General features: G+C 52.4%; 1 protein-coding gene across 1 annotated transcript; it reads left to right on the top strand.

Moving 5' to 3' along the window:
• The first annotated feature begins 2,048 nt into the window (after positions 1 to 2,048).
• STRC (stereocilin) lies at positions 2,049 to 23,935 on the top strand. Its single transcript, XM_081887897.1, has 28 exons — positions 2,049 to 2,948; positions 3,053 to 4,087; positions 4,210 to 4,234; positions 4,874 to 6,173; positions 6,933 to 6,995; positions 7,272 to 7,388; positions 7,603 to 7,769; positions 14,182 to 14,371; positions 14,818 to 14,933; positions 15,650 to 15,782; positions 16,097 to 16,267; positions 16,882 to 16,920; positions 17,379 to 17,546; positions 17,643 to 17,786; positions 18,060 to 18,118; positions 18,203 to 18,326; positions 18,457 to 18,548; positions 19,146 to 19,284; positions 19,749 to 19,951; positions 20,036 to 20,126; positions 21,176 to 21,335; positions 21,449 to 21,618; positions 22,199 to 22,354; positions 22,670 to 22,815; positions 22,984 to 23,132; positions 23,231 to 23,328; positions 23,538 to 23,685; positions 23,822 to 23,935. The coding sequence occupies exons 1-28, from the start codon at positions 2,891 to 2,893 to the stop codon at positions 23,914 to 23,916; spliced, it is 5,556 nt and encodes a 1,851-aa protein (XP_081744023.1). The 5' UTR covers positions 2,049 to 2,890; the 3' UTR covers positions 23,917 to 23,935.
• Positions 23,936 to 24,165: the final 230 nt, after the last annotated feature.

Here is a 24,165-nt window from a genome sequence, read left to right as displayed (position 1 = left end):
ACTCGAATTCTGACAGTTTGTGAGCTACAGCAAAGGCACCTCTGTGTTAGTGTAACTTAAGATACATCTCCACCACTTCATACAGAGACAGGAAACTTGTGGCCCTGCAGATGTTGCTAGACTCCAGCTCCCATCACCCCGATTGTTGGACATGCTAGCTTGAGCTGTTGGGAGTTAAACTGGAGGGTCTCAGGTGCTCTGTCCCAAACAAGCTATGCCACTACAACGCTGCAGTGCAACTCTGCTGATACAAAATCTTATGCCACTTAAATCTCCATTCAGGTTTCCCACATCAGAGTGGGTGGCATATGTTAAAAGGCACCCGTTGAGCAGAGTGGTGTATTGGTCTGGGGTTGGAGTCAGAGATCCTTTCCTGTTTCTGCAGCAGAGTAGCTGCCATCTTCAGCTCCAAAGGGGAGCTTTTCAGCCACTGTGTGCTCCAAAGTCAAGGGCAGAGGAACACTGAAAAGACAGGCCAGGCTTCCATTTCAAGAGAACAAGTTGCAAGTTCTGTTATGTGCAAGGGAACTTCACAGGAAGCACAACTTAAAACATACCAAAGGAATGTATTGAAGTACTTCAAGGCATTTGCCCATGTATGTGCACAGAAAATAATAGATTTATCTGGGAAGCAACACATGGAAATCTGCACTGGTTGTTGCAATGCATTCCTCATTATTGCATAATCATAGGATTATTTTCTAATCTTAGAAGGGGCATGACTGTCACGATCATGAAGGGACCCTGCACTTCTGAATTTGCCACCCCCACAACAGAAAGCAAACACAACTAAGTACTGGACCCACCTCTCCCCACTCCAAGCCCAGGCCATCACAATAGACAAACTCTGCACCCAATCACCCAAACTGCAATAATTTATATAATTTATATACAATAATTTATATAATTTATATAATTTATATAACCCCCCCTCTCCAGCCCACTGCTCAGAGGGCAGTGCATGTGGCAAGTAGTTGTATCACCTGAGTCAGTTTTTAAGATCTTCTGAAGAGATCTGCTGGCTGCTCTGTGAGGGGCATATTGCTGACACCATGGAAACAGGCTTTCTCCTGATAACCCCCACTGTGCGCACAACTCCGTGAGGTGGAGAATTGGAGACAACAATGACCCTTAAATGCTTCTTAAAAACATGTATGTTTACTCAAGTTTTCCCAGATTCCAACTCTTCAATTTCTTTGCTTTGCACACTGATTGGTTTTGTAGGATGCATATTTTTCCCCTGGGTTTTTAAGGACTCTCTTTGAATGCTGTAGTTTGTATTTTTACAGTTTTCAAATGTAAGCTGCTTAGATTTGTTCTACTAAGCAGTATACAATGTTTGTAACATACATAATGGAGATGGGGTATTTTTTTTTACAGAAAATGGCACACACTACCCAAGGTGCTTGAGGGCATTGCTGATTTGGATTCCTGGCATTTGGAGCAGCTTCCCCTAAAACAAGCAGAGTAGAAAGAGTGAGTCCTCCTTAGGGGCATGGACATAACTAGGATTTATGTTGGGGGGGGCAGGCTTCATGGGGGGGAGCAGAACCTCCATTAGTTAAGTATTTTTATTGATTTACTTGATTTAGGGGAGCATCTTACCCCTGCCCCTCCTTGGTTATGCCCATTCTCAAGGGGTCTAGGAGTTGACACCCACATGGGACGAGGGGCTTTCTGCAGAGCTGAGTTGTCTTCCAAAGGGGATTCCCAAGGGGCTGGAACTAGCACTGGTCTCTGGGATGACTGGCCTTTGGCTGAGTCTGAATCAGCACAGGGCCTTGGAGCTCAGGAGATGAAGTTCCAGCTTCTTCCTCTTTCTGTAGATCACAGGCAACTTTGCCTGTCTCCCTCCTCCTCCTCCTCCTCCTCCTCCTCCTCCTCCTCCTCCTCCTCCTCGAGTGACAGGCCCCATACTGTTTTCATACCCAAGGCATAAATAATGGATCAAGCCCCCATTGTTCCCCTTGATGTGTCAGGATGGTGGGGCAAGCCTCAGGTTACCAGGGAGGGAGGGAGAGGGCAGGGTAGCTGCACCAGCAAGCTAAACAGGCACATTGGTTTCGTGGAGCTCCTTCTGTGTGGTGTTTGGGCTTCCTGTGGGGCTTCTGTGCACCAGAAGTTTCGGGTCACCTCCCATAAACCTCTAGAAATAGTAGAAGCCTGGGCTCACACTTGTTGGTATGAAGGATCCTATAGCTCTGGTCTCACAGCCTGGCATCCTTGAACCATCTCAATTCCCACTGTTACTTTCTGGGTTTATCAAAGAGAGCGCCCCAGTGGCCTGTAGGCCTCCTCATCTTGAAGGACTCCATAGTTTGTCATAGCATGGAAGGGGGCAGAGTGGCTGCCTAAGAAGTAGAAAGAGATATCTGAGGAAGCAGGAAGCAGATCCAGGGGCTGGGGCAGCTTGTATGCCAGAGCAGACAGACAGCATTCTGCCCTCTTATGCAAAGGGCAAGATGGTGCATCCCCTCTCCCCAATTCCTCATGGAGCAGCTGATCAGGTTGGCAGACGGGTCTCATTCCCAGCCAGGCGATGGGATTGCAGAGCCTCCTTGTCTCATCAGGGCACCTTTGTGGGTACAGGGCAGATGGCAGGGCTCCACCCCCCAGCATGGGCGACTTCCCTCTAGGGTCTAAGGGTAGGGAGGCCTAGCTCCTTGCCAGCCTGTGGGGGTTTTGTTGCCCCTGTGGCTGGACCCCCCTCTCCTGCATGTCAGGCTGGGCTCCTTTCCTTCCTGGATGTAACTAATGCTCTGGATGGCAGAAAGGGATCGGCTCTGCAGGACCAGCACCACATCTCCAGTGTCAGCTCCTATTTCAAGCCTCTCGGAGCAGCCGCCTTTTCCCTGGGCCCAGCCGCTGTGCGCATGGGACGGGTGCCAGCATGGCCCCTTTCTTCTGGGGCCTCTGGGGGCTCTTCTTGCTGACGCATCCTCTGCCAGGTACAGGGGCGTAGCAGGGAGGGGAGTCAAGGGTCTGTGTGTGGGCATGTAAGTGGCCTCCTGCATTTGGCCGTGGCTAGTGACCCCTGTCCCCTTTCTTCCAGCAGGGGCAGCGGGGGAGCCAAGCAGAAACCTGCGACAGGGTTTGGCAGGGCTATTGGCACCTCCTGGAGAGCAGCGCCAAGGGGGCTCTATTTCTCCCGGGCCCAGCCCAGGCTCGGCACATCAGCAGCACATGCACCCCCTTCTCCTCAGCCTGGAGTCCCTGTGGGGCAGGCAGCCTCCCTCTCCCCAGGCCCGGAGCCCTGAATCCCGTCTGTCCAGCTTCCTCCGCAACATCTCTCTGTACCTCCAGGGCGAGGAGGAGCAGGAAGCCCCGGAGTCCTGGGAGAGCCTCCTGCTGCCACTGCTGCTGCCACCACCCAACGCCGAGAAGCCGCTCTCACCAGCAGCCTCTGGATCCCGGCTCCTCCAGGACATCCTCTTTTCCTGGCGGCGAGGCAGCTGGCATTGGGATGGGTGGCTGAGCTTTGCCCAGGACTTGCTGAGCCTCCTCCTCAGTTGGGCCCAGGACCCCCCTCGGCACCTCCATGGGCAGCAGGGCTGGGAGGTTCTCAGCAGCCTGATGGAAGCCCTGGGTCAGGCCGTCCTCTCTGGGTTACTTGGCCCACAGGGGTCCCTTTGCCCCCCAACAGGGCAGAGTGGGTGCCAAGCAAATGCCAGTTTGCTGGGGCAATTACTCCGGCTCTTTGAGGGCACTGGCTGGACAGCCTTCCTGCACATTCACCCAGCAGGCTTCGCCCCCACTGATGGCCAGCTGAAGCCCCTTGGCCTGGTGCCCGCGACCCCCCGAGAGATGCCCCCTGGCAATCGCAGTGAACCCAGCCTCCTAAAGACCCTGTACCGGACAGAGCAGCCAGGCACAGGCGGGAAAGTGCAGGAATCGGCAGGAGACTCCGAGGGCAACATCTTGTGGGAGACACTGGAGGAGCTGAGGCAGACACTGTGGCAAAGGGCAGGCCCCACCCTCGTCACCAGCTTCCGGAGGAGGGTCTTGTATGTGACAGGCCTTCTGGCAGTTGAGGCTTCAGAGGCAGTGGGGATCCCCCAGCCTGACCCAGATGGGAAGTGCTCCGTAGGTAGGTGGGTGGGTGAATGAGTGGGGCTGCAAGCCATGGTGGGGAGGGCACAAGGGGAGGGAGAGATGGGCAAGGCCTCCTAGGGGACCACAACCCTAACTACTCCTCTTCTCTGTCCCTAGGAAGCCTGCAGCAGCTGCTGCTGTGGTAAGTGGTTGTGGGGACAGCTTCTGAATACCAGCTGCTGGAAGCCGCAGGAGGGGGAGTGTTGCTTTTGTGTTCGAATCCTGCTTACTGGTTTCCCTGGTTGGCCATAGTGAGAGCAGGATGTTGGATCTTTGTCCTGATGCAACAGGCTCTTCTTAAATGACCTGGAAGGGGGTGACCAGTCTCCTTTCCCTGCGCTGGGTGGTGGTGATGCTGTTCTTGTTGTTACTCTTGGGCTGAGTTTCGTTGTTCCTTGGGCAAAGGGTGGCAAGGCCGTGGGGTATGACATGGCATGGCGTGACAATCAGAAGGGGTGGTAGTGCTGCCAGGCCATGACCTGGGCAGAGGGCCATTTGTGGCAGGACCCTGGCGGCATGTTTAGGGAAGTTTTTAAAGATTTAATGCTGTATTGTTTTTAAAACTCAATTGGGAGCCGCCCAGAGTGGCTGGGGAAACTCAGCCAGATGGGTGGGGTAGAAATAGTAAATTATTATTATTATTATTATTATTATTATTATTATTATTATTATTATGGCTGCTGGCTTGCCCTGCTGGTCCCTGCTGAGTGACCTCTGGTATGGCACTGAGTCATCTTGAGCCTGGTGTGTGGTGGACCCTTTTCTTCTCTGCTGTTTGCAGGGGAATCAGACACAACATCAGCTGGGACACCCTGCGTGTGGACTTGGCCTCCAGGGCCTCTTTCCCATGGCCTCCTGCTGTGCCCAGTTGCTTGCTGCCTGCTGGGGGAGGGCACAGGGTGAGCGAGACCCTCCCTCCAGCCCCCCGGAGAGCATTTGCCGAGCCCCCTTCCCAGGCAGAAGTCCTGGAGGCCGCCTGCAACGAGAGCATCCCCGGCTTGCCAGGAATCTCCAACTTCACCATCTACTTGTATTGCACCCTCTTCAATGGCTCCAAAGAGCCCCACCGGCCCCCGCCAGACCTGGAGGCCTTGTGTTCCAGCACCACCTGGTACTTCTCCTCCATTGAGGGTGACCCGGTCTGGATACGAGCCTGCAAGGAGTACTTCCCCCAGCAGTTCAACAGCACAGTGTGTGGCAATGCCTCTGTCCTCTTGCACTTTGGGCCCCACCAGGAGCTGGTGGAGGAGCTCTGTGCCAACCTCTCCATGTCCTTACGGCCCAGCCATTGTTCAGAGGCTCTGAGCAGGCCTTTGCTGGGCCAGGAGGAATTCTGGACCTGCCTCTCTCTGGAGAACCAGACCCTCTGGACCCAAAACCTCTGTAGTAGCAGCAGCCTGCGGGAAGTCTCTGATGCCACCAGGCAGTGGCTGGGCACCCTCTGCCACAGCCCGCTGGCCCAAGGGGCTGGGCTGAATGCCTCTCTACGCCAGAGCACAGAAGCAGCAGGGTGTGGTGCAAGGGCCTGGAGCCCCCAAGCGCTGCATAACACCAGCTTCCTAGCTCAGTGTGGGGATGCCCACCTGCAGAGCTTCCAGGAGCTTGTGTGCAGCAACGAGTCTCTACTGGAAGCCCTGCAGCTGGCCCACCCCTGGGTGCGGGTTCACTGCTTGGCTGTTGAGCAGGACAGGAGCTGCTCCCTTCCGTGGCTCCCAGGGGTGCTGCCACTGCCCCCGCAGCTCTGCCAGGATGCGCCGGCCTTCCTGACAGCACTGGTATCCCAGTTGGCCCGGTGCAAAGAGCCCTCCCACTCCTCTTCCCAGTGGGTTCCCAGTGCCGGCTACCTGTTGCGGCTGCTGGACTTCCTGCTGGCTTCTCCTGCCCTTGGCGAAGTGGGGCAAGAGGGAGCCAGGCAGCAGCTGGGCCAGGCTCTCCTGCTCTCCAGCCTCCTGGACAACAGCTCCTTTGGGACTTCTCTCCAAGCCAACTTCTCCCTGAGCATCCTGGAGGATGTGAGCCAGTTCCTGCAGGAAGGCGAGCTGGATCCGGCCACCAAGGAAGACCTGCTTAACTGCTTTGGGGTGGGTGATGCTCTGGGGACAGGAGGAGGGGAGGGGAGCCCATAGCCACATGGGAATGCCTGATAGGAATGTGTCCCCACCCTAGGGGGACACACTGGGGAAGCCCAAGAAGGGGGTCTGCCCTCTGGGCTGCATAAATGGATTTAGATATGAGGAGAGGATATATTGTTTAGTTATTACCATTCATTGCTCATGTGAGTCAGATCACGGGTTCAGTCCCTTCCTCTTCCAGGACAGTTTCACAGAATCACAGAATTGTAAAAAATCTGAAGGGTCATCTAGCCCAAACCCCTGAAAAATCACCAAGAAATACTAAAATATACTTATTTTTCTCCATTGAGGGAACATTTAGTGAACCACATACAATCACTGCAAACTATATCAAGCACTCTGCTCCTTCTTTTCAGCATACAATGGAAAACAAGGTTTAACGCTTTTCTCCATGGTGCATCTTACACACTTATAGCCACCTCTCACCCACCAACCAACCTAGATGGCTTTAAAAGAGCATTAGACCAATTCATGGGAGGAGAGGATTGTCGATGGCTACTAGCCACCAGGACTAAGGCAATAATGCTTCTGAATCCCAGTTTCTGGAAACTGCAGGAGGAGAGTGGGCTCTTGAGCTCAGGTCCAGCTTGTGCGTTTCCCCTTGGGGCATCTGGGTGGCTACTGTGAGAACAGGATGCTGGCCTAGAGAAACCCCTTTTGGCCTAATCCAGCAGGCTCTTCTTATGTTCTTCTCTCTCCTCCTTGCAGCCTTTGCTCTGGAATCTGCTGGAGAGGGAGGAGAACATCTCAGCTCTGGAATTCTTCATGCAGGTACCTTCCCTCCATCCCAGTCTCCAGTCCTGTTGGTCCTGAAGCCACTTTACACCTTCCTTGGCCCAATACTGGTCCCTGGAGCAAAGCTGCACCTCTCCTCCTCCTCTTCCTCCTCCAACCCCAAGGTTGACCTCTCCCCCTTTCCCCTCCTTCCTGTCCAAGGCGCCTCCCTGCACCATCTTTCAGGCTCCTTTGCAGCAGCCCCAGTGGGGAGGGAAGGGAGTGCCACTGCTGTTGCTGCCTTGCCTCCTCCTCTCCCTCCCACTTTTCCAGGAATACCTGCAGATGCCCCATAAGGTTGTCCAGAGGCTGCTGTGGTCAGTGGAAGGTGAGACCATTCAGAGGTTCCTGGCCCTGCTGCACTGCTCCTGGGATCACCTGCAGATGAAGGTAGGTCTGTGGCAGAAGGGCTGGACTTGATCTGGGGTGCAGCACCTGTGCACCTGTGAAGCCTTGACATGCCCACCAGGCTCCATATGGAAAGGGAGGTATTTGTTTAATGTAGGTGCTGGTTGGCAGCTCCAGACCTCAGTGCCTGGAGAGTCCCAGGTGGAGGACAGCTGCCCTGTGAACCCCTCCCTTTCTCTCTGCTTCCCTCCACCAGGCGCCTCCATGGGACAAGCGGGCAGTGGAGTCACTGGCCGCCCAGCTCCTGAGCAAGTTCCCTCAGCCAACCCCACAACTCTTCCTCCACCTCTCTCACTTTGTCCCTTTCATGGCTGCCTCGGACATCCTGCGCTTGCCATCCACCTTGCTGGCCAACAATAGCGTGTGAGTGGTCCCCCCAGGCGCCTGCATGGCTTGGCCCAAGCCTCCCTGGGGCATCTTTCCCCAAACCACCTCCAGAGCCATCAGGTCCTCCCTGCCCAGTTGAACCCCTCTGAGTTTAGCCCCAGGTCCTAATTAAGGTGGGGTTAGCCCCCAAACCCACTTTCAGTCTTGTGGCAGGAAACCTTCAGGAGAGATGGTGCCTGAGCATTTATTTATTAAATTTGTCAGTCGCTTTATCATGCCCAGGGCAACCCAAAGTGACTTACAACCCACCAAATAGACAATAAATCCCAAATAGATCCATTAAAACCAAGAGGAAGGAGAAATACATTAGAAACATCCCACCTACTTCTAAAAGGTCACAGAGAGCTCAAGGCCAAATGCCTGGTTATAGAGGAAAGTTTTTGCCTGGTGCCTAAAGATAAATAATGATGTTGCTAGGCGAGCCTTCCTGGGGAGAGCATTCCACAAACGGGGAGCCACTGAAGGAAAGGCCTGTTCTCATGTTGCTACCCTCCGGACCTATTGTGTGTGGGAATGTTCAGGGGTGCAGGAGAGGATATATTGTAAGATTATATCCTAATCCAACTTGTGCTAACAAGTTCCCAAAATATCAGCAGAGTTTATAAACATTCCCCTTTTAGTTCGCAACGGTAACGTGTGCACAGGTTCGCTAGAACCTCTATAATAATTACTCTGGTAATTTCCCCTTTGATCCCTCTTAAAATACAAGACACTACACAGTCTTTATAAAAGTATAAAAGAGTTTACTCACGTTCTGTTCACAATATGATCCCAGAAGGCACACAGACTTAAAAAGGTAAAATACATTTAGAATCTATCTTGTAGCAAGATAGTCCTTATCTCCTCTCTTGGCTGGGAGCCAAGAGAGCATCCTTAGATGTTCCTCATGGAAGGAAGATGGCAGAGAGAGGCAAGAGAGAGGCAAGAGGCAAGAGAGCAAGAGGCAAGAGAGAGAGATGGCTGCCTGCCCTGTGCTTTTATCATTACCTGCACAGGTGAGGCCACACCCACCTCTGGTCACATGCGGAGGAAGTCCGTCCCCAGGAAGTTTACCTGCTTGCTGGACAGACATCCCTCCCCATGTTCTAACATGTACACTCTAGGAATGTTGTCATTGACTGCTCCTGTGTTTTACATCCCACATACCCCTTCTCAGGCAATACAACATACACAAAATATAAACAACTTTATTCAACCACCCAGAGTCCCAGCTTGACACGTAGATTCTGGAAACTCTCTCTTGGTAGGGGTTTCGTCAGGATGTCAGCAGTCATCTCTTGGGTGCTGCAGTAGGATAGCTCCACAAGTCCATCCTGGATCATCTGGCGTATGTAGTGGTATTTAACCCCAATGTGTTTTGTTCTGGCCAGGAACTTCTCACTCTGTGTCAGCTTCAGGCAACTTTGATTGTCCTCCAGCAAGCTGACAGGCCCTTTTCTCACCAACCCAAAGTCCTTTATGAGTTGATCAAGCCAGGCGATCTCTCTGCAGGCTTCTGTTGCTGCAACGTATTCTGATTCTGTGGAAGATAATGCTACACAGCTCTGTTTATAACTGCCCCATGCAACAGGTCCATCACCAAACATGAAAACATGACCACTTGTTGATTTATAATCAGCATTATCCCCAGCCCAATCCGCATCAGTATACCCAACCAACTTAGGGTCTCTGACGGCTGGTAACCTTAATTTACAATTCATGGTACCCTTCAAATATCGCACCACCCTCTTTACACCTGCCCAATCATGCTCAGTGGGAGAATTCACTTTTCTGCTAAGAATCCCCACAGCATTAGCTAAGTCAGGTCTACATGTGGTAACTAAATACAAAAGTTTACCAATCGCCGACCTGTAGTCATTGTTGTCTGGCAACTGCTTCGAATCCTGCTGATTCTTCAGGAAGTCAGTAGCCATCGGTGTAGCAACTGGATGTGCGTCTTGCATCTGCATGTGCTCAATTAGCTCGTGGATCTTCTGTCTTTGGCTGAGAAGAAATGAACCATCCTCTTCTCTTTCCACCTGGATCCCGAGGTAGTACTGGACATCTCCTAGCTCCTTGACCTCCACCTCTTTGCTAAGGTGTTTTACTATCTGTGTATAGTCTTTCTCACTTGCTGTGGCAATAATCAGGTCATCAACAAATGCTAGAATATATGAGAATTGTCCATTATTTGACTTACTGTACAAGCACTTGTCAGCGTCGCCTTGCTTGTACCCAAGTTGCGTCAGCATTTTATGCAACTTCTGGTTCCAGGCTCTAGCAGCCTGTTTAAGTCCATAAAGTCCTTTCTGGAGTTTGCACACTAAATGCGCCTCATGTGGTTTCACAAAACCTTTGGGCTGTTTCATATAAATTTCTTCTGAAATCTGCCCATGTAGAAAAGCGGTAGCAATGTCTATGTGTTTCACTCTCATTTTCTTGGAGGCTGCAATGCTTAAAAGCATTCTTACACTGCTGTACCTCACGGTTGGTGCAAAAACTTCATCATAGTCTTCACCAAAACGCTGTGAAAATCCCTGTGCTACAAGTCTAGCTTTGTAGCGCTGCACTTCTCCTTCTGACCCCTTCTTAACCTTGAAAACCCATTTACTGCCAATGGCCTTCTTACCGGGAGGCAGCTCAGTGAGTGTCCAGGTCTTGTTCTGATGCAGTGCATCCATCTCCTCCTGCGCGGCCTTCCTCCAGAGACTGGCTTCTGCAGCTGGCATCTCCTGTATCTCTTCCCAAGTGGAAGGTTCCTGTGGAAACGCCGACCCTGCAAAGTAGGACAACCGTAATGGTGGGACACCTTTGTTGGTTCTGGACGAGCGTCTGACCTCTGGTTCTGCAACCGCATCAGCTTCCTCATCCTCCTCCAACGCAGGCATGTCCCCATCTGAGTCCTCATCTTCGTCTCTGGTGCCGCCAGGGTTCTGGTCCTCTGCGTCTTCTAGTGTGTTGCCTGTAGGGGGCGCTGTAACACTCGAAGGCAGATTATTACTTTGTGGGGTCTCAAAAGGGAAATATACAAACTCTTGAGTCCTTTCTGACTCATCTGAAGAATCCACAACAGTGTTCTTAGTGTCTACTTTTCCATATTCATCAAAATAAACCGCATGGTATGCATTTGTCTTACCAGTTTGTAAGTCCATAATTCTGTATCCTTTGCCTCCAGAGGCATATCCCACAAGGATACCTGCTTTTGCCCTGGAGTCAAGCTTGTGTCTGTGTTCTTTGGGCACGTGGAAGTAACACGGACTTCCAAACACACGTATGTGCGAAAGATTGGGAGCTTTCCCATGCCAAAGTTCAAATGGTGTGCGCTCTGCACCTTTAGTTGGCAGTCTATTCTGCAAATAGACCGACGTGTACACTCCTTCGGCCCACAGCTTCTGTGGCAAACATGCATCCTTTAGCATGCACCTTGTCATGTCCATAATGGACCTAAACTTTCTCTCAGCTATGGCATTCTGCTGTGGAGTGTAAGGAATTGTGGTTACGTGTGCAATTCCTTCCTTGGCCAGGAGAGCCTGCGTTTCATTTGAGCAGTACTCACCTCCATTGTCACTCATTAGCACAGCTGGAGCTCTTTGGAATTTATTCTTGACCATGGCAATGTATTCCTGGAGCTTGTCCACTGTCTCACTCTTCTCTTTGAGGAAATATACAACACAAAATCTTGAAAAGTCATCCAGAAATATTAAAATATATCTATTCTTTCCCAGTGAGGGAACATTCATGGGTCCACATATGTCAGTGTGCACTATGTCAAGCACTTTGTTGCTTCTTTGTTCTGCACAACGTGGAAATGAAGGTTTTACAGCCTTCTCAGTAATACAGCTTATGCATTTTGCTGGAGCTTTGTTGCTCTGCTTTACCTGCAAACCTCTTACAAGATCTCTTTTCTGTAGATCCAGAATGACGTTGGTGTCTCTATGTCCAAGCCTTCTGTGCCATAGGTCCAGATCTGCTTCATCCTTCTGGCTGGAATGTGCCACTTTTGCAGACTGATTCTCTGAAAGATCAAGCTCATATACACCATTGATTAGCTTTGCTTGAGCAAACACTTTGCCATTTCTAGTCACTTTACATTCTCCATTTCCAAATGTGATCTGGAAACCTTTCTTGTCCAAAGTGGACACGCTAATTAAATTGCAGCTCAGCTCTGGAACATACAAAACTCTAGAGATTGTGTTCTCAATGCATTCATTGTTTATATTGCATTTCAGACTCATGGAACCTGCACCTTTTGCTTTAACAATGTTGCCATCTGCAATCTCAATTTCAGATCCTTCTTCATCATTTATCTCATTAAAATAGTCCTTTTTATATGAAAAATGTGAACTGGCACCTGAATCTAAAATCCATTTATTACGTCTATTCTCACGATTCTGGACTGTTAAATTCCTTTCTTGCAGTAGCCATGTGCATTCACATTTCCCCTTCTTTTCTCCTTTTGGCTGAAAGGGGTGGGGTTTCTTTGCTTTAGGAGCCCTGCAATTCTTTGCAATGTGTCCTTCTTTGTTACAATTGAAACAAATCACTTTCTTAGGCATCTCTTTCGACTTTGTAAATTGCCTAGATGCATAACTACTGTCTTTGCTTCTAGCATTTCTCACTGGAGATTCAGCTCTATCTCTGCATTCTTCTTTTAAATAACCAATCAAGTCTTTAAAAGTCAGACCTTGTCTATGATCCATCAAACTTACAAATGCGCTAAAGCGTGGTCCAAGTGATGATAACAAAAATGCTATCTTTGTATCTTCATCAAAAGCTTTGGGAGTCAAATCAATTCTTTGAATAATCTCAGTAAACTTGTTGATGTGCTCTGTGAATTCCTCTTTTGAATTCATCCTCAATCTGGTTAATTTACACACCAAGTTTCTGAAGCAGTTTATGCTAGATTCTCCATACACGCGCTCAATATCTCTTAAGATTTGAGATGCATCATCTGTACTATTTATTAATGATAGCTGCTCATCGCGAAGTCCACTCAAAATTATGTGTCTAGCTTCGCTGTTCATGCGTTTCCAAGCACTTATCTTGGCTAAATCCTCCTCAGACGATCCTGTAGGCTGAGGCTTTAAAGCTTCCAAAATGTGCTTATAATCTAAACATGCTATCAAGCGCTGCTTCCAGTGTATGAAATTGTGTTCATTCAGCACAGGCATTCCTAGCTTTGCATCACTATCAAAAGCTGCTCTAGCCATCTTAAAATCCAAAAATTTGAAAATTCTTCAAAATTTCAAAATTTCTCAAAATTTTAAAATCAAAATCTCAAAAATCTCAAAATAATTCTTCACTGCCTTGGGTCACTGTGGACTCTGAGGGAAGGGGGGGGGTTGCTTAATCCCCACTGCACAATGGAACAAAGGACCATGTGCTTACCAGGAAGTTAACTCAGAAAAAATACTACTCAACTCAAAATCACAATCCAAAGCAATCCTTCAAAAATACGCAGAAATATGCAATACTGGGCCCATAACCCTTTGTGGGAATGTTCAGGGGTGCAGGAGAGGATATATTGTAAGATTATATCCTAATCCAACTTGTGCTAACAAGTTCCCAAAATATCAGCAGAGTTTATAAACATTCCCCTTTTAGTTCGCAACGGTAACGTGTGCACAGGTTCGCTAGAACCTCTATAATAATTACTCTGGTAATTTCCCCTTTGATCCCTCTTAAAATACAAGACACTACACAGTCTTTATAAAAGTATAAAAGAGTTTACTCACGTTCTGTTCACAATATGATCCCAGAAGGCACACAGACTTAAAAAGGTAAAATACATTTAGAATCTATCTTGTAGCAAGATAGTCCTTATCTCCTCTCTTGGCTGGGAGCCAAGAGAGCATCCTTAGATGTTCCTCATGGAAGGAAGATGGCAGAGAGAGGCAAGAGAGAGGCAAGAGGCAAGAGAGCAAGAGGCAAGAGAGAGAGATGGCTGCCTGCCCTGTGCTTTTATCATTACCTGCACAGGTGAGGCCACACCCACCTCTGGTCACATGCGGAGGAAGTCCGTCCCCAGGAAGTTTACCTGCTTGCTGGACAGACATCCCTCCCCATGTTCTAACATGTACACTCTAGGAATGTTGTCATTGACTGCTCCTGTGTTTTACATCCCACATTGTGGAGGGGTGGTCAGAATAGAATGTCCTTTCTGTCACTTCTGAGTAGCCACAAGCAGCCTCTCTTACTGCAGGGCGTGTCTGGGCCCTCTCATTTCACCTGAAGCATTTCTTAAGTTGGTCTTCCTAGGCTGTGCCCATCGCCCTAGCCTCATGCCTGGCATCAGGCCAGGTAGTCCTTCGCTCAGCATGTGGTCTGTGTGCCTGTAGTTTTCTCAGGTGAGAGGTGGAGGAACTTCTCTTGCTAACGTGGCCTCTTTCTTCTCCTCTCCAACCCTCAGCTTGGCCATCATTAGCAGCCAAAGTGCCCGGATGACGCTGGCACAAAAACGAGCCCTAGTGCAGCGCCTCCTGCAGGCCGAGCACCTTCTGGGTGAAGTCCCTTCCTGGCCCCCGGAGTTCCTTCAAAGCCTCCAGCCTCTCCTTCCTCACCTGCCGCTTGGCCACTTCCTTCAGCTAACACCGCAGCAGGTGGGACCAGGTTGCAGAGGCTGAGAGCAACTGGGGTGGGTGTCCTGGGCATCTCCTTCAGTTGCCCCTGGAAAACTGGGCAAGCTCTCATCTGCCTCTGTGGGGAGAAACCCTTTGTGAGAAGGTGCAGTCCCTGCCTCCAGCCCCCTCCCTATAGGACTGGAACCCGGTGGTGCACCCTCTGGAACCCCGGAGGGGGGGGTTGAGCATGCCCAAGAGTACCCACTTATGCTAGGGATGGTGCTTCCATAAAATAATAGAATTGTAGAGTTAGAAGGTTGGTCATGTTGTTCAACCCCTGCAATTCAGGAATCACAGCTGAAGAATCCATGCCAAATGGCCATCTGACCTCTGCTTTAAAACCTCCATGTAAGGAGAGTCCACCACCTTCCAAGGCAGTCCATTCCACTGTCAAACAACGCTTAAATGTTGGTGTGTCCCTCCAGATCCAGAGCTTGATGAATGGCTGGCAGGAGGCTGAGCTGGGCCTGGCTCAAGGGCGCCATGTAGCACGTAGTTTGCTCAACAGGAGCCATGAGAGCACTGAGGAGCAGATGTGCAGGTGAGCGGTGGGGAGGAAGGCTTGGGAGCAAACTGACCTGAGTGACTTTGTGTCCCAGGGTATCCCACTTATTGCTGGGTGCAGCTGTTCAAGGCAGGAGTTCACAGGGGAAGAGATTTCCTCCCAAGGCTTTGGGTCCAAGGGAGAGCAAGGCATGCTGCGTTCAAGATACCAGCCAAAGGTGACCCCGGGGATATCATTATTGCTAGACCAGACAGGAGTTATGTCTCCAAAGTATTTCCTGGCAAAGATGCATCATGGCAGCAGGAGTTGAGGAACCCCAGATGGAAGGCTATTTGTCCACATGGTTCTCTTTCAAAGTCTGTGGACACATGGGGTGTACAGAACATGTGAACTTCAGAAGGGCCCTGCAGCAGCAGCAGCTGGGTCAGGCTGAAGGGGTCCATCTAGTCCAGCATCCTCTTCTCACAGTGGCCATCCAGATGCCCGAGTGGGAAGCCCAAAAGCAGGAGCTGATGGCAACAGGAACTCTCCCCAACTTGATTCCTATGAACTGGACCTTTCTTGAAAGAGCAAAAGTTCTTCAGTGGGGGAGGAGCATCACCTTTTGCGTATCTGGAGCAAAAACCGGCCAGAAGTATCAGAGTTTGTGGTCTAGATGAACAGCAGGCAGGCCTACATGGGGTGTGGCTAGCACCAAGCGAGCAGGTCCCAACAGCCCACTTCTGCCTGTGCCCCCTCCTCCATCCTCACAGGCTCGGGGCTCTCACCTGCTTCCTCAGCATCGGGGACTTGCGTCTGATCTCCCCCTTGCAAGATCTGTGGGGGCCGATCGAGAAGCACCTCCTGGAGTGTGTGGCCAGAGGGGTGGTGGACCCTCATGGGCAGGTGAGTGGTGAAGAAGACCAGGCTCTCTTGGGCCCAGCAGAGCAGAGCCTAGGGCCAGTGCTGCTGAGGACCTTTCTCCCCACTGTCCCTCAGCTTCCTTCTGGGGGCAAGCTATTGTTCACAGAGGTCCAGCTCCGGTGATGCTCTCCCAACTGGAAGCAAACCTGCAGAACCCTCCTCTGCTCCAGGACTGAAGCCTCCTTTACCAAAGCTGGCTCCTTCCCTGGTTGGGACACCACCTCATCTGACTTGCCATTGCCTTCTCCTCCTTCTCCTCCTTCTCCTCCTCCTCCTCCTCCTCCTCCTCCTTCCAGCTGGCCCATGCCCTGGCAGAGCTCCTGCCTTCCTCGGTGGGCTCCCACGAGCTGCAATCCTGGCGGGGTCTTGTGCCAGCCATGGGGGTGGAGTTCCTGCGGGGCCTGTCAGAGTCTCAGGTAGGGGCTATCCTCCCAGAGCTGCAAGCAGCACAGCTTAGCCGTGCCCAGGTGAGTCATCCTGAGGGTATGCTCTGCATCTGCCATGGGGGTGGGTGGGTCTTAGGCAAATTTGAGCCATTCCTCTCCAGAGTTGGGGGCAGCAGCAGCCTGTCTCAGGAGACATCCTGCCTAGGTCAGTCCCACCAACTCCCTGTCAAGGGGATGGGCTAGGGCTTCCACTTCCTTATGCTCAGGCAGCTTCCTTATTTGTTGGGAGTTTTTTTAAAGCCACCCTCTAAATATAAATCGATGGCTATCAATAAGAAAAATTAGCAACAATAATTTTAAACTTACAAAAAGTTACAATAGCAAAAAATCCTGAAAGCAGATTTAGGGGCGGAGCTATATTCATGCTTTATAACATTAAAAATGTGTTATTAAAATGCGACACCAGAGGGTATTGCAGAGCAGCGTGGAAACTGCATTAAACGTTACAGAATATTACGTATATTTAATAATGTTTAAAAGATCAATGTAGATCCAGCCTAAAACTCAATCAACTTTCTAAGCATCTGGGTGGGCTTATATAAATAAGAATGCTTTTAGCAGGCACTGAAAATAGTACAAGGAAGGAGTTCCAAAGTGGAGGTGCTGCCACACTGAGAGATCCTTCTTCCCTTCAGGCTCTCCTGCTGCTCTCACAGGCCCTGCGGATGGAGAATGTGAGTATCACCCAGAAGGTGAAGCTCAGAGGTGGATGTGGAGGTCTGGGGCAGAGACCTCCTTGTTTGACCTGGTCCAGACAGCAGGGACAGGTCAGCAGTTGGTAGGCCCACAGCTTTGAAGACGGCAGACCCCAGCTTGGCTTGGAGAATCTGCCACCTCACCTGCCACCTCACTCTTCTTCAGGAAAGAAGAGCTGAAAAGAACTAGTGAGAAATAAAGTCTAGTCTGGGACGGGAGGAGTTCCCTGGGAATCTTGCCTCTATTATAACCGTTTTGTAAATCTGCAAGCTACAGACATGCTTGTTCAATCCAAAATGGAAAGCAAAGCATCTCCCTGTCTGCTGATACTGTTGGGCAGGGGGATCCAAAGCCCCACCAGTACCCCCACCCCACCCCTTGGTTGCCAGTGATGGGCTCTGTGGCCTCCCTCCCACCCTGCCTTCTGTCTCTGCAGGTGACACTGAGTGGGGCTGAGCCTCTCTGTTCCCTCCTCGCTGGCCTGGGTCCCCAATCTCTGGAGGTGGCGGTGGCTGCTGTCTTGGCCAGAGGCTGTGCATGTGTGGGCCCCACTCTGCCCCATCTCTCAGGAGCTCAAAAGGCAGGTCTGCTTCAAGCTCTGCAGGTATCTGGCGAGGTCGACAGGGATCCGGGTGGGGGTGGTGCCCTCGAATGGCTTCAGCCACCCTAACCGCATGTCCCCTTCTTGTGCCTGTCCCAGAGGTATGGCCCAGAGTCACCTGTCCTCAGTGCGCACCTGGACTGCCTCCTGCCTGCTGTCCCTCTCAAGCTCCTGCAGGTGGACACCCAGGCCCTGCTGGGGAGGAGCAGCTGGCACCGGAAGGCACCTTGGTCCCCACAGCAGGTATGGGAGAAGAGTGCTGGGCAGGGCGATGGGAGGCCAAAGCAAAGGGTGTCGTTCACTCCCTGTGGTGTCTCCATAGCTCAGGGGTAGAGCATGCAGACAGCCATAGGCTCAGCACCACCAGCATCTCCAGGGGAAGCTGGGAATTGTTCCCTGCCTGAAAGCCTGGAGAGCTGTTGTCTGTCCATGCTGACAATGCTGACCTAGATGGACCCACGGTCTGGCTTGGCACAAGCCAGCTTCCTAGTTTCTTTTTACGTTCCTCTTTCTCAGGCCCAGTTCCTTTGGCAGAGCATTGAAGCCAGTGCCAACATGACGGGGGACCTGATCTGGTGAGAGCCAACTCCCCTCCTTCTCCCCTCCTCTGCTAATGGGATGAAATGGGTGGCGACGGCTGAACTCTCTCCCCATGGCAGGGCATTGGGACACCTGGCCATGGGACTATCCTGCACCTCTCTGCAGACCTTTGAAGCTGGGGCAGATTTTCTGGCTGTTCTGGAAGCTCTCTACAGCCAAGATCTCCACCTGCCCTGGAGCCTGGTAAGAAGGAATTAGGGAGAGGCCTACCCTGGATGGGAGCAGGGAAGGGGCTCAGCAGGTGCAGAGCAATGGGCCCGGGCACATAATGCCCCCCTCCTCAGTTAATGTCAAGCTGTGCCTTTGTTTCCAGAAAGGATGCATCTGGGAGGAGATCCAGAAGAGACCCAGCCTCTCTACTACGGAGTTGCTGGGGCTGGGACCCCAGTTCCTCATGGACTTGCCGTAGGTGACCTGCTTCCCCACCCCGAGTGCCTGTCCTCCCTCCCACTCAACACACCCGGTTAGGTAGGTGGCGGCAAACCTCTTGTGCTGCCTCCTTGTGACCCAGGATTTGATGGGCACTGGACCTCTTGGCTGCATGGAAGCTCCCCCTAGTGGCTAAGAAAGACATCAAAGGTGCTGGGTATGTTTTGGCAAGAGGAGAGAGAGCCATATTCAAATATCTGCCACGGAAAAGGCTTGCAGCCTTTCTCAATCTGTAGGTCCCCAGATCTTACTGAACTACAACTCCCATCACCCCTAGCTAGCAAGGCCAGAGCTCAGGGATGATGGGAGATATAGTCCAACAACATCTGGGGACCCACAGGTTGAGAACCGCTGTTAGAGGAACCTATAGGAAGAACTTCCTTCAGGCTTTTCAGCAGTGCAGCAGGCTGCCTCATGAGGTGGTGGGTTTCCTGCATTGACTGAGGTGGGGGGCGTGTTCCTTTCACCCCCTTGATTCTGTACTACTGGGCCAGATCCAGCGCTCCTCCCTGCCTCCCCTGCCTTGCCTGGCCTGCTTCTTGCTGCTGAAGTGAGGTGTTCCTTCCTGGCCAGGACTCACCTGCTGGACAAGCTTCCTGGCAAGTCCTTCCTGCTGATCTTGGACTATGTAAGGAGCCACCCACACAACCTGCTGGTCTTGCCACCCCCTCGACGGGCCGCCCTCGCCCGGCACAGTTTGAAGGCACTACTGGTAAGGGGGAGAGGAGCAGCAGCCAGTTTTGAGAGCCAGAGTGGCACAGCTGGAACCCAGTGCACTTTTCCACCTCCCCACCACCACCAGCAGCTCTGCTGTGGGTTTATTGATTTACTTGGGATCTGTGAAATGGGGACAATAGTTATAGTGTGAGGTCCAAAATGAGCCAACCACTGGAGGCTCACCTGGGACACATTCCATCCTTTCCAGGTGCAGGAGGACCACAGGGAAGGGTGCAGTGAGGGAAATTCCTTGGGGCACACTCCCCTCCCTCTCTTTCTATGCCAAAATGCAACAGTGAGCTCTGATGGAGCGCTGTGTCTTCAGGCACCCTGTCCTTGGGCTCAGGGATGGGGCGGCAGCAAAGTTACCCTTCCCAGGCCAAATTCCTTGCAGCACCACCACTCCTGGCTGGGACCAGTGGGAGCCACCCACCCATCTCCCTCCCCTCTGTATTTCAGCAAAGGTCCCAAGGGGAGGCTGACATCTCAGTGGAGATATTGAGCTTGCTTGGCCCTTTGGTGGGCTTCCTGGAGCCCGACAACCTGGTCCATGCCAATCCTGCAAATCTGCTCCAGCACCTGGATGAGCTACGGGAGACCTGCCTCGATAATGGTGTTGCGGAAGTGCTTGGGCAGCTGCTGATGGCAGATAGTGCTTTGGGGTGAGGAAGGTGCCTTTTTGGACCCTGGCTGAGCTCAAGGCCTCAGCTTGCCTAAATGACCACCTCACTGTTTCACCACTACAGGGACCCAGGGCACTGGAGCCAGGTGGAGCTGGAGCAGCTGGGGCATTTGGTGTTCAGGCTCCCTCTGGAGAGCACCCAGCGGATCCCCCAGGTGAGGCAGGGTGAGGGTCTGTATCCATGTCTATCCCCTCGCTGGAGGGTCATTCAGCATTCTGTCTCACTGCCAAATAGCTCTGATTGCAAAGTGTGGCCATGGCGGGTGTGTTCTCCCCACCCTCATCCCTATCCAGCAATCAGCCGCAGACTGCCTCTGGACATGGAGGCTCCACCTAGCAGCCAGGGCTGACCTCCAGTGGCATCCTCACCAGTGGTGGACCTACATTTGGGGGCCCCTGAAGCTTGGAATGTTATGAGGGCCCCTTCACAACCTGGAATGAGGTCTGGGTAACCTCTGTTACCTTCTTCAGTGGGATTGTTCCACAACAGATCACTTAAAATTATTAATAATAATAACTACCACGTCTCAGTTTTTGATTAAAATTGCTGTCCTCGATCATCTCACACGTCAAAGTCATTGGTGTAAATAAAATTTCCCTATGCCTTATCATTTTCAAGTTACTGCAAGGGTTCACCTTTACAACATCTGTGCTGTTGATTCTCAAATTTTGGGATCGTTGAATTATATCCAACAAAAAATAATAATCAATTTTAGTCATGCAAATTGGGTCTACTACACCCAAAATTGTAAGCCATGTGAACTAAAATCACTCTGGGGCCCCTCTGGGATTAGGGGCCCCTGAAGCTTAAGTTTCATTAGTTTATAATAGATCTGCCCCGATCCCCACCCTCTGGACCTTTGCTCATGCACTACTTGGCAAGTACTTCTTTATAAGAATTATCACACGTTGCATAAGTAAAATGCATAGTTATTATTTTTTAAAGAATTGTCAGACATTGCATGAAAGGGGTTCCTATTGTCTCATCATCTGATTGTTTGGGGAGGGGGTGGGTTGAGGGGGTGAAGTGGGGAAAGGAGCCCCACGGATGGGCTCTGCTGTGTCAGTGTGTCCCTGCCTCTCTGGCTTGCTTAGCTGTGATTCCTGCATTGCAGGGAGTTGGACTAGATGATCGCTGGGGTTCCTTCCAACTCTACAGTGCCATAATTCTATGACCTGCCTCTCCCATCCTGTTCTGCTCCAGGTGGTGCTGAGCAAGGACCTTGTGGAGCAGCTGCTGCAGAGCCAGAAGCTGTGGGAGGAGAGTGAGCAGGGCCGGCTGTGTGACCCTCAAGGGCCAGCCGGGGGGCTGCAGGCCCAGAAAGAGGCCTTGGTGAGGAGGAGCCTGGAGGGCTCCCAGGAAGGTGAGCTTCTGTCTGAGGAGGTGCCTCTGAAGCAGGCCAAGGGGAGGGGTTAGGGACCCTCCCTGTCCTTTTGGGCAAGCTCATTGCCCACCCCTGCTGGACTCCTTGTGCAGAACCTGTGCCCAGCTGCTCCGACATCCGGGCCTCTTTCCCCTCGGCCTGGAGCGCCACCCAGATCAGTGCGATGGAGCTGGACCAGTTCCATGACTGCCTGAGCCTCATCAGTCAAGACCTCGCCCTCCGTCCGTATCAGCGCCAGGCTGCTCTCAGCAAAGCCAAAGAGGTGAGTTCTCCACCAGACTGTATTCTGACCCCAGAGGGTCCCACGGCACTGGGGGTGGGGGTATTCAGCCAAGTCTGACTCAGAGCAGACCCTCCAAGTGTCCCTATTTTCAAGGGACAGTCCCAGATTCACAGAAGCTGTCCCTGTTTCTTATTTGACCCCGGAATGTCCTGTTTTTCCTTAAGACGCCCCTATTTTCATTGGAGAAATGTTGGCGGGTACGTCAGAGTAGACCCATTGGAATGAATGAACCTAAGTGAGTCTCGTCAATTAACTTTAGTAGGTCCCTTCCAGTGTGTAGGCCAGGCCTTGAAAGCCACCCAGGGCCTTGGCTGAAGATGGTTCCTGCCATAAATAGCCCACAGACATTTTGGGCCTCCCTCAGCTCCAAAGGAGCGGGTGGGGGGTTGGCCGGGGGTCAGCCTGTCCAGCCTACAGGGAGGCCTTCCATGCAGTTGGACCTTGAAGCCCTCTTGTTCAGGAGTGGGACATCCATGAGCAGGTTTTGCTTTTGGGGGGGGGTGCCTCCACGGTGCGAAGGAAGGGACGGTGGCTTAGGAGGGTCCCGCTGTGCTTGTAGGTTCTGGGGCCGACCTGGGCAATGGGCGCAGTGGAGATGCTGCAGTTGGGTTTCCTGGCCCTCCAGCTGAGCGAAGAGGAGCTACAGGAGCTGGAGATTCCTGACTGGGGAGCCTTGTCAGTGCTGGGGGGCCTGGAAGGCTGGACAGAGAGGCAGGTGAGCGTCCCTTCATTTTCCTGGCTCACCCACTGCATACCTCCCAAGTGTCCCGATTTTCCAGGTAAAGTCCCAGAATTACGAAAGCCATCCCGGCTTCTGATTTGATCCATGGAGACAACTGTGTCCCTGTGGCCAGGTTGAGCTTCAGAGGGAATATGCCACCTTCCATCCCCTTTTGCGATCTCAGGCCTTCTGAGCCAGCCTGGGCAGAAGCTGCCAGCCAGCCAGCCAGCCAGCCACAACCACGTGGCTTTGCCCGGGTGCCTGGCACAGTCCTGATGGGGCCTCTCCATTGTCTCTCTGCACACCCAGATGCAGGCCGTGGTTGGCAGCCTCCTTGCAAAGCAGCACAAGGTGAACGTGGAAAACCTGGCACTGCTGGACTTGGTGTCTCTTGGGCACCTCCTATGTGGGCTGCAGGTGGCGGAGATCAGGCAGCTCAACAGCCAGGAATTCAGGTAGGGAGGCTGGAAAGCACAGGGATTGGCAGAGGACCTGGGAGCCCTCTAACCTTGGAGGGGTTGCAGGCAGGACACATGCACATCCAGTTTCCAGTTTCTGTTTTGGTGCAGAGGCCTCCACCTGCCTCCCTGCGCCCCGGCTACAGCCCTCTTCCTTCCCCACAGCAAAGCGGCCTCCTTCCTTGGGTTGCACCATCTCAGCTGCTCTGAGGAGAAACTGGAAGCCCTGGCCTGGCTCCTGGTCACCCCCTCCGCCTTTGGGCCTGTCGCCATGTGGGGCCCAGGGATTTTCACAGAGATTGGGACGCTGGCAGGTCGGTGGCTGTGTGGTGGAGGGAGTCCTTGCTTCTGTCTTGCTTTCGGGGCAACACACCCTGGGTGGGCACCACCGGCCTCTTTCTCTCCTTCCCAGCGGGGCTGCCGGACATGGTCCTCTCGTCCCTCGTCCCAGAGCAACTTCGGGCTCTGACCCCAGAGGCAGTTGCCTTGATCCCCGCCCCCAAATTTGCAGTGAGTGCCTTGTTGTCCTGGGGGTCTGGGACGGGGAGGGGAGGGGGAAGCCTGGGGCGGGCCTCTCAGCTGGGGCTCTAAATGTGGGCCAGGCAGGGGCTGCCCCTCCAGTGCTGGGCCCAGCGGAAAGGGGTGGGGGTAGAGCATCATCCCACTTGCGCTGGCAGCTCCTGGTGGGTTCTGCCTCGTCTTTCTCTGCTCCCCTGCAGGTGGTGTTCAGCCCAGCCCAGCTGCTCAGTCTGACAAGCCCCCAGGCATCGGCTGTGACAGCCCAGCAGTACGGACTCCTCAGTCCTAAGCAAAGATGGGCCCTGGAGCTGGCACAGTGCGAAGGGGAGCCCTGCCAGGACTACAGGAGTATGTGCCCACCCCTGCCTTGACCCCTGCATGCCTCACCATGGGCACTGCCCCCTGGCATGCCACCTCCCAGCGCTGTGCTGCCCCTGGCCCCTCCAGTGAAGCTTTGCTCCTCTTCCTCCTTTTTCCTCCACAGGCAAAAGTGGTTCAGGGCTCCGTCCAGCTGTTTTGCTGCTGCTTCCATCTTGCTGCCTCCTTTTGACTTTCGGGGGCCCCCTGGCCTTGCAATAAAGCTGCCCCTTTGCACTGACTCTGGCTGGTGCCTGAGACCGTCTTGTGCCCCCCCACTGCCTCCAGTACCATGGGGCAGTCGAGGCAACCAGTGTGACCACCTGTCTCAGAACTGTCAATACAGACTGGCAGCATCTCTGCAGGATAATTTTGACTGGGGATTGAACCCTGGGTCTTCTGCATGCCGGGCAGGTGCCCTGGCCCTGTCTGGCCTGGGGCCCCTTCCTCCCCCCTGCCCTCCAAGTGGTA

This window comes from Podarcis melisellensis (assembly GCF_964234715.1).
Source record: "Podarcis melisellensis genome assembly, chromosome: 14".
NCBI classification, from domain to species: Eukaryota; Metazoa; Chordata; class Lepidosauria; order Squamata; family Lacertidae; genus Podarcis; species Podarcis melisellensis.
This window is presented reverse-complemented; position numbering and strand designations above follow the sequence as displayed.